Source organism: Hyperoodon ampullatus, assembly GCF_949752795.1.
Source record: "Hyperoodon ampullatus genome assembly, chromosome: 13".
Lineage (NCBI taxonomy): Eukaryota > Metazoa > Chordata > Mammalia > Artiodactyla > Ziphiidae > Hyperoodon > Hyperoodon ampullatus.
Window position 1 is genome coordinate 89,003,481 of NC_136926.1, and position 14,694 is coordinate 89,018,174.

A 14,694-nucleotide genomic window follows, 5' to 3' on the forward strand; every position below is an offset into this window, starting at 1 on the left:
GTGGCTCTGAGCCTGTTGTAGTTGTAGTTTACTCCACCAGAGGGGGCTCTTCAGATGGGCCCGGACTGGCAGCGACAGGTGCTTGTCTGCTCTACACTTTTGAGGACCATGTCTGGGGGCTCCCCAGCCAGGGCGTCCCAAGCACAGACGCCTCTCCCAGCCCCCAGCCGCCCGGAACCCTTCATTTCCAGGGTCAGCTCCTCTCACCAAAGGCACATCTCACCAGCAGCAAGGTGTTCTGTACTCGCAGCTTGCACCTAAGCCTGATTAGGAAAGCCTCTGTCCTTGTAACACGCCACGCGCAGGCGGGCGTTTCAGATGAGCATCTTTGCAGACCCAGAATCTGAGCAGAACCTCCTCGTTGCCTTTTTCAGAGAAGCAGAAGTATACCCACGTTTGGTGTGATCACCGCTGTCTTTGTCTTGTTGATGCCAGATGGTTGTATTTGTGTATTTTGGTTCACGTGAAAAAGCTCTTTGCTGAGTAGAGGCTCAGCAACTCCCCATCTGCCATGGTTCAGGCGGAAGCGGTGAGGGTGTGGCCTCCACGCGTGCAGCCCGCGTGCGGACTTTGGGCAGCAGTTCCCTTTCAGCACCGCGGCAGCCTCTGTCAAGGAGGAGGTTGACTTTATGTGATAGTTTGGGGGCGTGCTTTGTTTCTGTTGATATGTGGGTCTGTGTGGACCAGCGAGCACCATCCGTCAGCACAGCGAGGAAGTCCTGTCTCGTTTCCCATCCATGGACGTTAACACGTCTCACTGGAGAAACTGAGACCTCAGGCACAGGTTTGCTATCTGGCGGGTTAAAGCCTTTGATACGCAGTAACCAACGTGTCCGAAGGTGGTGCCTTGACCCCGAGAGGCCACCGCTGCACACGTGGGTGGCAGTTTCAGCCTGCTGCCCTCACTACCGTGGTCCCTTTTGCTGCACGCGTCACGGGGCTGTTGCCCCAGGGAGATCTGCAGAGTTGCTTATCCCACCCCTGCCAGCGGGTGCGCTCTGTGCTGGCAGCAAACACTGTCTTGTGAGGATTATGTTATGAATAAGAGGCGCATTTTCCACGAGCTTCAAAACATTGAGAAGAAGCCAGGTGATCCCAGAAGCTACTCGAAGACCCAGCTTTAGGGAGCTGGGAGGCTGGAGCAGGCGTGTCCAGCAGCGTTTGAGTTTGTGTTCAAAAGTCAGGGCCGTTAGCGCATTCGTGATTCTTTGCGCAAATTACGATGATTCGTAGGATTGATGTGGTTTTCCATTCTGCATGGTTGCCATAAAGCTGTCGCTTCCCAGAGGCGGTGGCGTCTTCTCACAGCATGTTTTTGCTGGTGATCAGTTCTGTCAGCATGTGTTTTTGTTACTAGCAGATGCATAAGAAAAGCGTGGAAAGTTCTCACAGCGCCTGCCGTGCGGCGTCTGCTCAGCTGGAGGTGCACAGTTAGCACGATGCACAGGCGGTGCACGTGTTGGGGGAGCAGATGCGGGTGCGTGTGGACGGCGCCCGTGTGGCCCCGGCCAGTGCAGGGTTGCACTCTTCTTCTGGCGCGCTTGACACGGCTGCATCTCACGCCTGCAGGCGCGCTGAGCGCACGGCACACCTCCCTCCTCTGCCACCTTCCTGCGCTACTCTCGCTCCGCGGTGGCCCGTGTGTGCTGGTGTGTTTTTGCGCGTGTCCCCTGTGCTGCCTTGGCTTCCGGCTCCGTTTCTGCTCCTCCCACTTTTGTCTTCGACTATTTGTTAGAAGTCGATCCCAGTCGTGCTGGGTGTGGGGCGGACAGCACTGCAAAGGCGTGAAACTCACGTCACGGTCCACGGCCGGCAGGACAGAACTTTCCATCTTAGCCTGACTGGGCTGGTTACCTGCTAAAACACAAAATCCCGTTCTCCAGAGCTCCTACCAGGACATGATATTCAGGATGTCCAGCACACGATTTAACAGTTACTCAACATGCGAACACAGGAACGGGCGATTCCCAGGAGAGTGACAGCAGGCGCCTACCCGGGTAGCCCAGGCGTTGGGGTCGTCAGACCAGTACTGCAGCAGCGGGCGTGGCCGTGGCCGTGGCCATTGGGAGAGGCACAGCCTTGAAGAGAGTGCAGACCACGAAGAAGAACCACGTGGAAACATCAGGACTGGACACGCGCTCAGGCAGATGCCCTGAAATTCACCAGGAGGACCCCTGGTGACGGGAGTGTCGAGGAAGGATTAAGTGAACTTGAAGACAGGGTTCTAGGAATCACCCTGAGGAACAACAGGAAAACAGACCGGGCAGGGGGGTCAGAGTCTCAGGGACACCGGGGTCAAATCAGAAGTTGAATGTTTGTGTCGTCTGAGCTGATAAGAGGGAGAGATCGGTGCAGAAAAAATACCTGGGGAGATAATGGCTGAAAACCTCACATTTGGTGGAAGACTTAAATTTACTGCCCTTGATGGCATAAACTAGTTCGGCCAGTTGTGGAATTTCTTCAAAGGTGGTCACGACGTCCAGGCTCCTTCTCCCCTGGGATGGAAGCGGGCTATGGGAAAGGCCAGCCCAGCGGGACACAGGTGGTCACGGGTAGGGGGTCGGGGTTGACGCCCGCTTACCCTCCTCCCGCCGTGTGTGGGCCAACCTGAGCTGATGTGAGGCCAGAGCACGCGTTTCTCGGGTACTGGGTGTTCTTACTGCGTGTTTTAGGAGCAGCACGTATCTGCAGAGGTTTAATGCTTTGTTTTCACGACCACCTGAATCTTCTCCTCCTTTTGTCTTCGGCCCTTTTGCTTGGCCGGGCTCGCCCCGTGGTCCCGTTTCTGTGCAGCCCGGTCAGCCTCGACACCCGTGTGAGGTCGGTTCTCTTCTCGGGACTGTATCCGAGCCTGAGGCGGGCCGGGCGCTCCGAGGCGGGCCGTCAGGGTCAGTGTGGGGAACAGGCTCCCAACGTCAGCATGTCTCACCGCCGGGCCGTGCCATCTGGGTGTCAGGAGGTGGGCAGCCCCACAGTCGCTGTCGTGGACGCCAGGTGTTTTGAGGTACCGCACGTTGGGCGTTAGGAGAAATACTTGAGGTTGAAGATGATGCACGCGTGGAAACAGCACGTTAGTAAGCCGATAGTGAGGTAGAGGCGCGTCCTAGCCTGGCGCTCACGTCCCAGAGGGCCTGTTCCGCAGACTCTGCTGGGCGGGCAGGTGGGTGCCAAGCGCGCGGGGACCGTCGGGGGCAGATGGCTGCCCGAGGCCTGGCCACCGGGGCGCTTCCTGTGGAACACGGGGCTCTGTGGGCCCCAGGAGAGCGTCCCCTCCGTGGCCGCCAAGGAGACAGCAGACTCTGGCGGTGTCCGCCTGAAGCGTGAAGTCTAGACGAGGGTCAACCACGCGGGTGTGTGCACAGCTGCCTTCTGGTCCCCTTTTCCACGTTACGGGAACGTCATTGGAGAAAGTTAAGTTTAATAGGCCCAGTAGTGCTTCCGGTTTTATTTCGTGAGAATGCAGCATATCGAGGAGAGTGACCAGGACATTTGTTCTTCTGGCCAAGAGAGGAGTACGTTGGCGTTGGTCTAAAGACCCTTCAGGTGTGTCATTTCTACCTCACCCGAAGCGCGCTGCCTGAGACCAGAGCTTAGAGTTCACGCACGTGGTCCTTGGAGGCGCGTCCTCTTCACAGGCGGCGCTGTCAGTGGTTAGAGTCGCTCACTCGTGCTCTGCGCACGGCCCTCGCTGCATCAGCTTCCCTCCCTCTGCAGGCAGAGTAACAGAATGGTGAGAAGAAAGTGCTGGGCCCAGGGCTGGGACAAGGCCGTGTCCCCTGTGGCCGTTCTCGGCCTGGACTTGGTCTGTTTCCGTTTCTTCTGTTCCTCCCCCGTCTGCCTCGCTTCCACGGGTCAGAAGCTGAGATGAGTTTTACTAAGTCTTCGTGATTCTGCATCTTCCAAGTCGATGGATGGAAACATTCCCAAGAGCATTTGATGTCATTCGTGCTTTTGCCCTTTGAGAGCTTTCAGTACTTGAGGAAAAAGTGAACTTTGTATTTCTCTTCACGTACTTGCTTTTAGATTTTCCCTTAATTAAGATTTTTAAATATTTACACAAGCATTTTTAAAACAACATTTACGAAGTAAATGGTTCATTACAGATCCCTGTTTTTCAGGAAGTGCAGAGTTGTCCTCATACAGAACTTTATGTGAGGGAAGCCGGGGGGAGCACACCAAGCAGGGTCTAGATGAGACCAGACCTCCTGCGGGATGAGCCCGCGCTGTCCGCCAGGCCTGGTGCTAACGCCACCGAGGCGCGAGCCCTTCGTGGGGGGCCCGGCACGTGGCCCAGGCTAGGGTCGCCCCACAGTCTCTGAGCTGCTGAGATTGCGTGGTTCGGGCAGATTTTAAACGATTGACTTCTTTTAGTTCTTTCTTTTCCCCTGCAAAGATGGGATGCAGAGTTAAAGACCTGAAGTCTTTTCAGAGCAAAATTTGACAAGAGGAGGTTTGCTTATCAAAATGAAGTTAAGTACAGCCAACTAAATAGACCAGTGAAGTGTAAGTGCCAGTAACCTGGTAGAATTAATACAATTAGATGCTTTTTGTTAAGTGCCTTTAGTTTAACCCGAGAGGGTATATTACGTGTGAAGATCTTGTGACCCCTGACGATAAAGCCAGCACTTTAACTGTCAATTAAAATGTTTCCGCATTTTAACTTGGGAGGTCCCTGTGCATCGTTCCTCCCTAAACTGCGTGTTGATAGATTTCAGATTGGATACAGTGGTTCAAAGACGTCAACCTTGGCCTGAGCGCTCAGGGTGTGGCTGGTGGTCGCTGGTCAGAGCTGCTCTGTAGAGGGGGTGTCCCCCCCCCGGAATTTAATCAGAGGGTTGACACCCGTCCTGTCCCGTTTCCGGTGCCTTCCCCGAGGTGTCCCTGCCGTGCACTGCGAGTCCATGACTCTCACAGGGAAGCGGGCCCAGTAGAGCCACAGGGAGCAGCACGTATGCAGGGCACACACCCAGGAGGGTGCTGCGGGCGTGGGAGGGGCGCCGAGGGGGCATCCCCTGGTCGTCCTGGGTTCTGGGCCCCACGGGAGCCTCCCTGACTCGGGGCTCAGAAGTGGGTGGTTTGCTGGAAGAAGTCGGAGCTCCCGTGAGTGAAGTCCACCTAACAGCCTTCCTTCCTTGGCGTGTTTTCTGAGCTTGATAAAGTAGCCATCCCGCCCCGTAGTTTAAAGTTCAAAATGCCCAAGAGCCCGCGTGGGCGCAGCCCTCGTCACTGCCGCCGGCCGCCCTCTGTGTCTCATATGCCGCGCGGCCCTCGAGTGCTGGCTGTTAGCTGGGTTCCAGCCTTGCTGTGCTGGAGCCGCAGGGGGTCGTTCCCTGAGCGTTTGGTGGACGGTCGCTCTTGCTCGGTTGACCAGGGGTGTGGCAGTGCCCACCTGGCTTTGCCCTGAGACCCTCACCCGCAGCCGCAGCCAGCAGTCGAGAAACACAGGATGCGCACGGCCCACGGGACTCCCCGACGCCAGACGCGGTCGTAAATGGGCGGTCCCGGGTTGTCACGCGTCCTTCTGACCAGCCGGCTGCCTGTCGGTTCCCACGCCCCGGCCGGGACGGCTGAGAACTTGGGAAACATGGAATCGGGCACGCGGTCGAGGCCTGACTGGCAGCGGGTGAAGGGCACACGGGTGAGGTCGGGAGGGTCCCGGCCAGAAGCTCCCGAGCCCTGTGCCTTGGGGGTTCTAGGGAGGCTTCCTGGGGGCGGGGCGGGGCAGAAAGGTCCAGGCCGCTCATCCGCTGGTGCTTCTGGGTGACCAGCCCCACCCCAGAGTCCCCCACGGTCGCCTCATTAGAGCAGAGGTGTTCCCTCGTCCAGGAGACTAAGGGGGGTTGGGGGCTCTGGCTGGGAGCCGGGGGCGGAGCCCGATGAGCAGACCTCTTGTCGTTTCGCACACGTGAGGCAGCGTCACGGATCAGACTTGTTAAGTGACGACCCCGCTCTGAGGCCATAAGAACGTAGTTACTCTAGCTGACGGGACACGGGGTCGCTGCTCCTCCCTGGAAAAGGTGCTGGCGGGTCCGTGTTCAGGAAACGTGGGCCCGTCCTCCGTCGTGGGCGTCAGCTGTCGTCGGGGCCCTGCCCCCTGCCCCCCAACCACCCTCCCTTGCCGTGTCTGTGAACAGTTAAGCCTGAGGTCTGTCAGAGAAGACAGACGGGCAGGCACCCCACACGCGGCCGCGTGGGTCCCAGGACCCGGCGAGGTGGGCGCGGAGGAGGGACAGCCCGGGCCGCCTCTGCCTCCCGTCGTCCACCCCGTGGGCCTCGTCCACGCTCCTCGGTGCTGGTTGTAAGCATCCGCCTCGCGGCAGGCCCCATGTTGGAGCTTTACGAGGTGTCCTGCGTGCTTAGTCACGGAAAGCGGGGCCCGTGCAGAAATCTGCGGTTGTGTCACTCCTGGGGGAGGGGCCGTTGCGTGGATTCTTCAGAAAGGTGATCTTGTGCTGACTCTTGGTCCTTTGTCAGGTGGATGACATCCTAGGAGAGGGCAGCGATGACAGTGACAGCGAGAAGAAGAAGCCGGGAGATCCGGAGGACCGGGAGCGGGGACCGAGGCCCGGGCAGCCCGAGGCCCTGAGGGCCCCAGGGGGGCCTACGCTCAGGTCCGCGCCACCCACCGAGAGGAATGCAGCCGACGGCCGGGGGCCCAGGTGAGGGGGGGCCTGTGCGCTGCCCCGTGAGCGCCGGACGCCTTCCGCGTTGATGAGTGCGCTGTTGGTACCCTGTTGTATCTTCCCAGTGTTGTTACGGGCCATGGTGTGCGGGTATCATTTCCAAGGCAATAGTGAAGGGGGTAAGAGACCTAAAGACGTCGGTCTGGGTGGTCCTGAGAGGGCAAAGGTCACTGTCCTGTTTCTGAACATACAAAGCACGTTACAGGTTGTTTAGAATATTACATTTGTGGTGCCTTCGATTTTTATCAAGTTGTTCATGATTCAGTTACCACTTGGGCAGATGTAACACTTCCCCTTCACGGAGCGCACAGTGTCTGTTGTAGGTGGTGGTTCATGCCCAGGTGTGGTCCCAGCGGCCCAGGAGCCTGCGGTGGGGCTCCTCTCCCTGAGTCCCCGCTCACGTCTGGAGGGCTGCTGTGTGTGGACCAGGACGGGACACGGCCAGGAGCAGCGTGCTGTCCACCCATGGCGGCCCTGTGCTCTGTGTCCAGCTGCGTGGTGTGTTCGCAGCCCCTGTGGTGGGGGGGGGCGTTGGTCTTCCCAGGGTTTCGAGTGTTCGGAGGCAGGTCGTGGTGAGAACTGGACCCCGCGTGACCTCACGCGTGTGCAGGGCGTGGGCCGAGGGCAGCTGCCAACACCAGTGTCTGCTCTCGGGGTTACTCAGCTTATTGGGACTGTAAGTGCTGACACTGAATCAGGTAGGACGGTACGATGGTGCTTTCCTTTTTATTTTATCGTATTTTAGTTTATTTACTTATTGGTATGTACGTATGTTTGTACGTTTTGTTTTGTTTTGTTTTTGCCGTATCTCGCAGCATGTGGGATCTTAGTTCCCTAGCCAGGGATCGAACCTGTGGTGGGGGAGGGGTGGTTTCTTCCGGGATGATTCAGGCATCACGTTTATTGTGTACTCTGTTTCTATTATTATCGCATTGTAACGTATAATGAAATAACTATACAACTCACCACAGTGCAGACGCAGTGGGAGCCCCGAGCTTGTGTTCACTTGCCACTCACCGATAGGGTTTTGATACGAGTCTGCGAGCCATTGATTTATTATGGTCTCTGTGCAGCCAGACCTCCCTGCCAATGAGAATCTGTATTTGCAGCCGCTCCCCAGTGGGTCCCAGCATCACCACCTCAGCTCCACCCCAGACCATCAGGCATTAGATTCTCATAAGGAGCGCGCAGCCAAGATCCCCCGCGTGCGCAGTTCCCCGCAGCGTTCATCCCCCTCGAGAATCTAATGTCGCCGCTGATCTGACAGTGATGCGAGCGACGGGGAGCGGCTGTACATACAGATGGAGCTTCGCTCGCCCGCCACTCGCCTCCTCCCATGAGGCCCAGTTCCTAACAGGCCACGGACCGGTCCGAGGCCCAGGGGTCGGAGACCCCTGCCTTACACAGTTGTCTGACTCAGCTGCGTCTTCAGCTCAGCGCGAGGGTCCCATGGGGCTCTCGAGGGACGTGGGGACCTGGGGCCTCTCTGAGGAGGCCACCCCAGAACCCCGGCTCCAGTGCTGCCGGGCTGCTCTGTGTGCCTGATCCTGTTTTCTCTGCCAAGTGAAGAGAAAGACACAGAGCCTTTTCTCTAAGACTGGGAAGGACGGGCCGGAGTCCTGGGGCCAGCGTCCTGCTTTGTCTCCACGGAATCATCTGTCCACACGTGAAGTAGCTCCGGGCCACGCAGGGAAAGCCTTGCCTGCGGTGGTTTGGTGCTGCCATCGGGGCCAGAGGCGTGTGGTCTGCGTCCACTGCGGCTCCTCTCAGCCCTGCACGGTGCCAGGGAGTCCAGCGCCGGGGCCGGTGGCCTGGCCTGGGTCTGTGGTCCGCGCTGGGCCGGCGTGGGGCGGGCAGGGGGTGCTCAGGAGCACCCCCCCGCCGGCCCCAGTCTCCTCACCAACCTCACTGCAGCTGCTGTTTCACACCGTGCTGTGCGGCCTGACCTCCGCGGTGTGGGAATCTGAGATGAGGGCAAAGCCCAGGGTGCACCCAGATGCCGCCTCCCCCTGGGCGGCCAGAGACCCTTGCTCCCGCCCCCGCCTGCCCTTCCGCTGCTCGGCGTCTCCCTGTACGCGACGTCGAGTCTGCCCTGCCTCGGGGCTGAGGTGCCGTGATCGGGCTCGGGAGCTCATCCCTTTCTCTGCCCAGAAGTTGGCGAATGTGGTTTTCGCACATATTTCATTCTTGTCAGTGGGCTCTAGGTATAGAAGTGTGGACACTTTGGATTTTCCCATAGTAGCGTTTTTACTTGAAATTAATTCAGACATGTTTGGGGGTTTGTTTCTTGCCTGTGGAACATTTCGGTCCATGGCCTTTGCCGCGAGCGGTGGCGCCTTGCGCCCCGGGTCGCAGCCTGGCTTCTCCCGAGCTCTGGCAGCATGTCCTGCTGGCCTGAGTGGCCGGGCTCTTCTATGGGATCTTGATGTCACTGGAACTTGAAGGTGACTTCTGATGGAAGGACGGGGTGGGGTTTCGGCTTGTCTACTGAGAACCGATCCATTCCTCTTTCAAATGAACAGACGTCAGGCGCCTGTTTTACACACGGCAGCTGGAGGGGCGCTTCCGCTCCTTGAGGTAAATCCCCGAGTAAGAAGTCAGGGCCATTTGGCAGGCACTTGCCAGGCGAGACGTCCGCAGGCGTTGGAGACGCCGCCCTGTCCCCACCACTCGCAGGAGACGCGCAACGTGGAGACTCGGCCTGGGGTCTCGTGTCGTGGGCGTAGGCTTGGCCAGCGGAAGCCAGCTCTCCCTCCCCGAAGACCGTTGTCTGAGTGCCCGAGAGTTCAGTCTCGGCACCTTCCCAGCCCACCCGGTCCCGTGGTGAACTAGTCAGGAGCATCACTCCGCTTCTAAAGGCTAAACTCCTGACCCGGGTCCCGGGCTCCCACCGCCCGGTCCTTCTGCTGCCGCCTCCCCTTCTCCGCAGGGCCGCGGTGGCCGGGGTCCCAGCCGAGCGTGTAGACAGACGGTGCGAAGGTGTGCAGAGGCCCTCGCGCGTGAGAGCTGTTCTCAGTGCTGGGTGGTCGCCTAGGCAAGGCTGTCTTTACTGCGCTGGGGAGGTTGGTCATCTCTAAAGATGGAGGAGACGTGGGCCTGGTGTTTGTGACCAGAGCAGACCCAGCTCTGCTGCCGGGGTGGAGCCCGAAGGCCGCTTCTCAGCCAGCCCTCCACCTCCACCCTGTCGCTGCTTTGCCGTCAGACACCTTCTGTCTGCGCTGCCAGCTGGTGACCCTGGGACCAAGGTGCTTGGTTCAGGTTGTAAATTCCCCAGGCTGTGGCTGAGGAGCTGCCCTTTTGTTGTGTGGACACGTGGCTTCCCGTCGATTCGTGTGTTGATTTGTGATGTTTAACCTGCATAGCCGACAGCACCGTGGTGACACCCTGGTGCCCCAGCCCCTTGCATGTGCGAGCTCATCACACACGGTCGATTTCTGAAGGCGGAATCGCCGAGGTCGGAAGGCCTTCGCACTTGACCTGGTAGCTGCTGCTTTGAGTTGCCCTCCGACCGTGGAGGGTCGTGCCGATGGTGAGAGGGCCGGCTGTCCCCCGCCCTCCCTGGCACGGTGCTTCGTGACGGCTTCTGGCCCCTGCAGCGTGATGGATAAAAAGCGGCGCTGTTTTAGTTGTGTGTGCCTTTCTCTCTCCCTGCGCTGAGCGTGCGCCCAAGGCTGGACCCCAGAGACGTTGTGCTGTTGGGTGGGGGGGTGGTGCCGGTGCGGCAGCTTCACCAGAACAGCCCAGCCCTGGGGGGAGGGGAGACCAGGGCCCGGAGTGGCTGCAACGCAGTAACTAAAACGTCCAGTTTCCAGCAAAAAGAATGACGAGACATCGGAGAGACAGAAGAATGATACACAGACAAGACAGAAGAGGCCAGAGGAGCTGCCCGAGAGGGCGACCGCGTATCAGAGGAACAGACGGGATACGTTCCCAGAGCCGCGGAGACTGAGAACCGCTGAAGGGTCCTGGGGACAGCGTCTCAGACGGCACCGCCAGGCCCTCGGCGCACACGTGGCAGGACTGCCGGGGACGTGATGACTGGCACCTTCCCGAATGACGGGGAACGTCATCTGACGCATCCCGGGAGCTCAGGAGCCTCCCCGGGTCAGCTCAGAGGTCCCCATCTGCACGCTTCACGGCGAAGATGCAGGAAGCCAAGACCAGGACAGGGGTCAGAAGACCCCTTTGTCTCAAAATAGGTGACGTCACCTGAGTTCTCGGGCTTTTCAGAAACAGTTGAACAGATGTGGCCCGTACGAGTTTTCCTTGGAACGTGCCCTCTCGCCCTGTGGCCCTGACCTGATCACACGCCCTGGAGCCCGGTGTTGTGTTACAGTGACCTACACGTGCACCTCTTTGAAGAAGCAGCAGAGCCTCCGCCGTCGTGACCGGTCAGGGCAGGCAGGAACCCACGCACGTCCTCTCTGCCTCGGGGTCCGGACGGCCTTCCACACCCCAGGGCAGGTACTCCCCTGCACGCACATGGACACATGCACACACGTACCTGAAACAGCTTTTGTTAGGGAAAATAGTGACCTTACCACCTGCCGTGCTGCTCTGTTCTTTATCTTTCTGCCAAAATTACCAAGCTGGTTGTAACCAGCAGTTGGAAAAATAAATGCGTTATGGATTGTTTGATCTTGTTGGTTAGACACCGGTATAAAATAATAATGTGTGTTTATTTGCCGTAGTTGCTAAAATAATTGTGCACCTTATTAAACAGCAGACTTCAGGTGCGGATCCACGTGCCTCTTTACAGCAAAGAGCTCAGAGGCTGGGACGTGAGGGAGGAAATGTACATACGTGATTTATGTTCCTGTTCACGTTCTTGCTTTATTCCACGTTGAATCTGAGCTGATTCTTGAGCCTTAAATTTTCCCCAAATTAAATCTGTTAGCATTTTTCTAGGGGACTGTGCTGTTGGTTGTGAAAACAAAATACAGTTATTGCACGTTCTGCTGAGAGGAAAGGAAGCTGGTATCAATTTTAGGCATTTATTAACCACGACTTGGAGCTATGTCCAGTCTTTGAGGTGATTTTTAATTACTAAAACTCAATCGTGTTGGATATAGGAACACTCCAAACATTATTTAACCGAGACTGAAGGTTTTGCTCTTCCCAGCACAAGGCACTATCACTGTGGCCCCCGACCCTGGTCCCCAGGCCCCTGGACACGGCTGCACAAGTGGACACCGAGCTCCCAGAGTCTCTCCCGCAGGACCAGCCGGGTTTCAGCACAGTCGATATTTGTCTCTCTGCACAGAGGCTGCGACAGCCGTGGGGTCCTGCCTAGCTGTTAGCTGGCATCTCCCTGGGGGGCGGGGGGACACCCTGTGCAGCCCATGCTGTCCCAAAAGGCTGCCCTGCAGCGGGGTCTCCAGATGCAGTGCAGGAGGTTTTATCAACAGGACGCCCCGGGATCAGCCTTCTAGGGGCTGCACTTCTCCTGCCCCGGGGTCCCTCCCGGGCCCCCCTGCGCCACCTGTGGAGCCGTCCCCACAGGAGACCACCAATCCCGGATGACGCAGCCAGGCGCCGTCCACTGACTCAGCTTCGGCTTCCTTGTTGAAGCAGCTCGGGGTGCATGAGGGTCTCTGTACACAGGCAGAGGGCCCGGCTCTTCCTGGACCCGGGGGCTTCCTCACCAGTCATGGGCACACCTCCTCTTTGCCCTTGTATTTGGTGCTTCCTGGAAGCTCGTCCCCTCGGTGACCAGAAGACGGGGATCTGCTTTACAGCACGCACGGCACCCACCCCGGGGACGCCCAGGAGGCGGGACACGCCGGAGGTGGAGGGCGGTCGGGGAGGAGCCTCGAGGACTGACCACGTCCCCACGCGCTCTCAGCGCCGCCGGCGATGCAGCCACAAGCGGGGGCCTGGAAGGTGGGGTTCAGCCCCCTCTGCCCATCCCCCGCAGCTGAGCACAACTCAGGCCTGGTGCTGACTCTGCTCTCGTGTGTGTTACTGCTGCACACGCACGTGCACACGCGACCCCCCAGTTCTGTCCCTGTCATTGGGGTTATTTGCAGTAGTTTGAACGGTAGCGGAGAAAGCAGTCTCTCTAAACCGTTCCATCTACACGTCGTTTCTAAGTTTATCTGTCATGTTCGCTCAGCGAAGGGGAATCGTGTGAGCGCCTCCGATTAATTACACTCAACACCATCTTTTGTTCCACCATCTCCCGCAAATCCAGAGCTAACCCTACAGTGTGTCTGAGGGGCTGCACCCTCGGGCCGCACGTCTGCTCAGATTTGGCTTGAGTTGGCGAGGCCCGGACGCCGCGTCCCAGCCATGGCTGTGCTCGAGCATCCACCTTGGTCAGTGTTTCTCCTGAAGGCACATCACAAGGTCCCCACGGCTCCGTCCTCTTGTCCAGACCCTGGCGCCCTCCCAGCCGCGTGTCGCTTCCCAGCCGCCCCCACTTCCTGCACCGACCTCCTCCCCGTGCCGACGGGACCCGAGAGGAGGAGTTTCTTTCGGGTTTACTTTCCCTTCCCTGTCCTCACGCCCACTGGGGGCCCAGCTCCAGCCGCGGGGGCTGATGAGCCAGGCCGGAGCGGCTGAGCAGGGGGCGGCGCTGGGTCGCAGTAAACGTGCACTTCCCCTTCGGGTCACGTGCTCCCTCCGGGGCCGGGGTCCCTCTCCTCTGACTTCTGCCAGCCTGAGCGCTGAATGTGCTTCCTGACTGGCCCCTTGATTCGCTTTTCAAATTACGTAGTAGTATCTTTTTCAGTGTTCGTTGGCCCTTTTTTCTGCCAACTGCCCTTTTCTGTTTGAGGAGCGTTTCTCACAATTAGGTTATTCCTTGTCTGTTGTAGAAATTTCTGTGTGTATTATAGGTCTTACGTTATAGACGTCATAGTCTTGCACGTCATTTTCCCAGTCTCGTGTGTGTCTGTGACCGCTTGAGATGCCTCTTGTGTCTCTAAGAGGTAAATCTTTTGGGGGGTTTCTTCCCTTCAGAAGGTTTCCCCAAACCATAGTAGTGGGGGGGGGCGCGTATATATATTCCTACGTAACTTTTCGTTTCGATAAATGGTGCGACAACAGCTATAAACTGTTGATGTCCAAATTGATGTCCAAATGCAGAATAGTTGATCGTAGCCCACAGTCAGGAATGTACTCAGTGGCTAACTCAACATAGATTTCATAGACGTGAGTGTAAAGCATACACCTGTCTGCTGGCGGTGTCCCCACCTCCCTTCCCAGCGGCTTGTCCAGCGCCAGCCGTAGCCCCGAGCTCGCTCCGGGCCCTTCCCTCTCCCGCCCTCACACATCCTGGGTATTTCGTTCCCTGCTGGAGACGGAGGCTGCCCTGGTGCCCAGCCTGTGCTGTCAGGGCTGTTCCGGAAGCATGGGGGCCGGCGGCCGAGGGGCCGGGGAGCGTGTGCGCCACAAGCATCTCACGGCGCGTGTGCTTCCCTCGCAGGGGCCACAAGAGGAAGCTGAACGAGGAGGACGCAGCCAGCGAGTCCAGCGGAGCGTCCAGCTGCGAGGACGAGGAGGGGGGCAGCTCGGAGGCGGACGAGATGGCGGCCGCGCTGGAGGCCGAGCTCGGCGACCTCATGTGACCGCGGGGCGGGCACTCGACTCACCTCCGTCCCGGGGGCTGCCCCTTCTCCAGTCGGACATGTCTGTGTGCAGAGCTCCACCTGCAGAAACACACTGTTTTGCATAAAGAGGTGTTTTTAGAAGTTTCACTACAAGAAAGCCTACTTGTTAAGGACAGCGGGGCAGGGAACGCGGCCATGCCAAAGATCCTGGGTGAGCCCAGAAGAGCCGCACAGCGGGACTGGAGTTTGCGGCTTTTTATCAGGAAGAGGGGGGGTGTGGGGAGGTGTTTTCCTTTAAATACCGCAGCATATTACTTAGGGTGAAGGCTGGGCGTCCGACCAGGCAGAGGGCTGATGCAGCAGCAACCCAGCGTCCTCCTGCTCTTTCACGATGGAAGCTACCAGAACATGCACAGGTCTCGAGCGAGGCCGCGCATCGGCGTGTGACGAGGACAGGC

The 14,694-nt window shown here is 58.5% G+C and overlaps 1 protein-coding gene across 1 annotated transcript in view; it reads left to right on the plus strand.

Moving 5' to 3' along the window:
* The window catches only part of CTDP1 (CTD phosphatase subunit 1), a gene marked incomplete at its 5' end in the record, with an annotated part of 45,712 nt that extends 31,353 nt beyond the window's left edge, over positions 1–14,359 (plus strand). Inside the window, 2 exons of the mRNA XM_079717948.1 lie at positions 6,475–6,659; positions 14,113–14,359. Coding sequence (XP_079574074.1) covers positions 6,475–6,659; positions 14,113–14,254 — 327 coding nt within the window. The 3' untranslated portion in view covers positions 14,255–14,359. The remainder of the gene's footprint in view (positions 1–6,474; positions 6,660–14,112) is intronic.
* Positions 14,360–14,694: the final 335 nt, after the last annotated feature.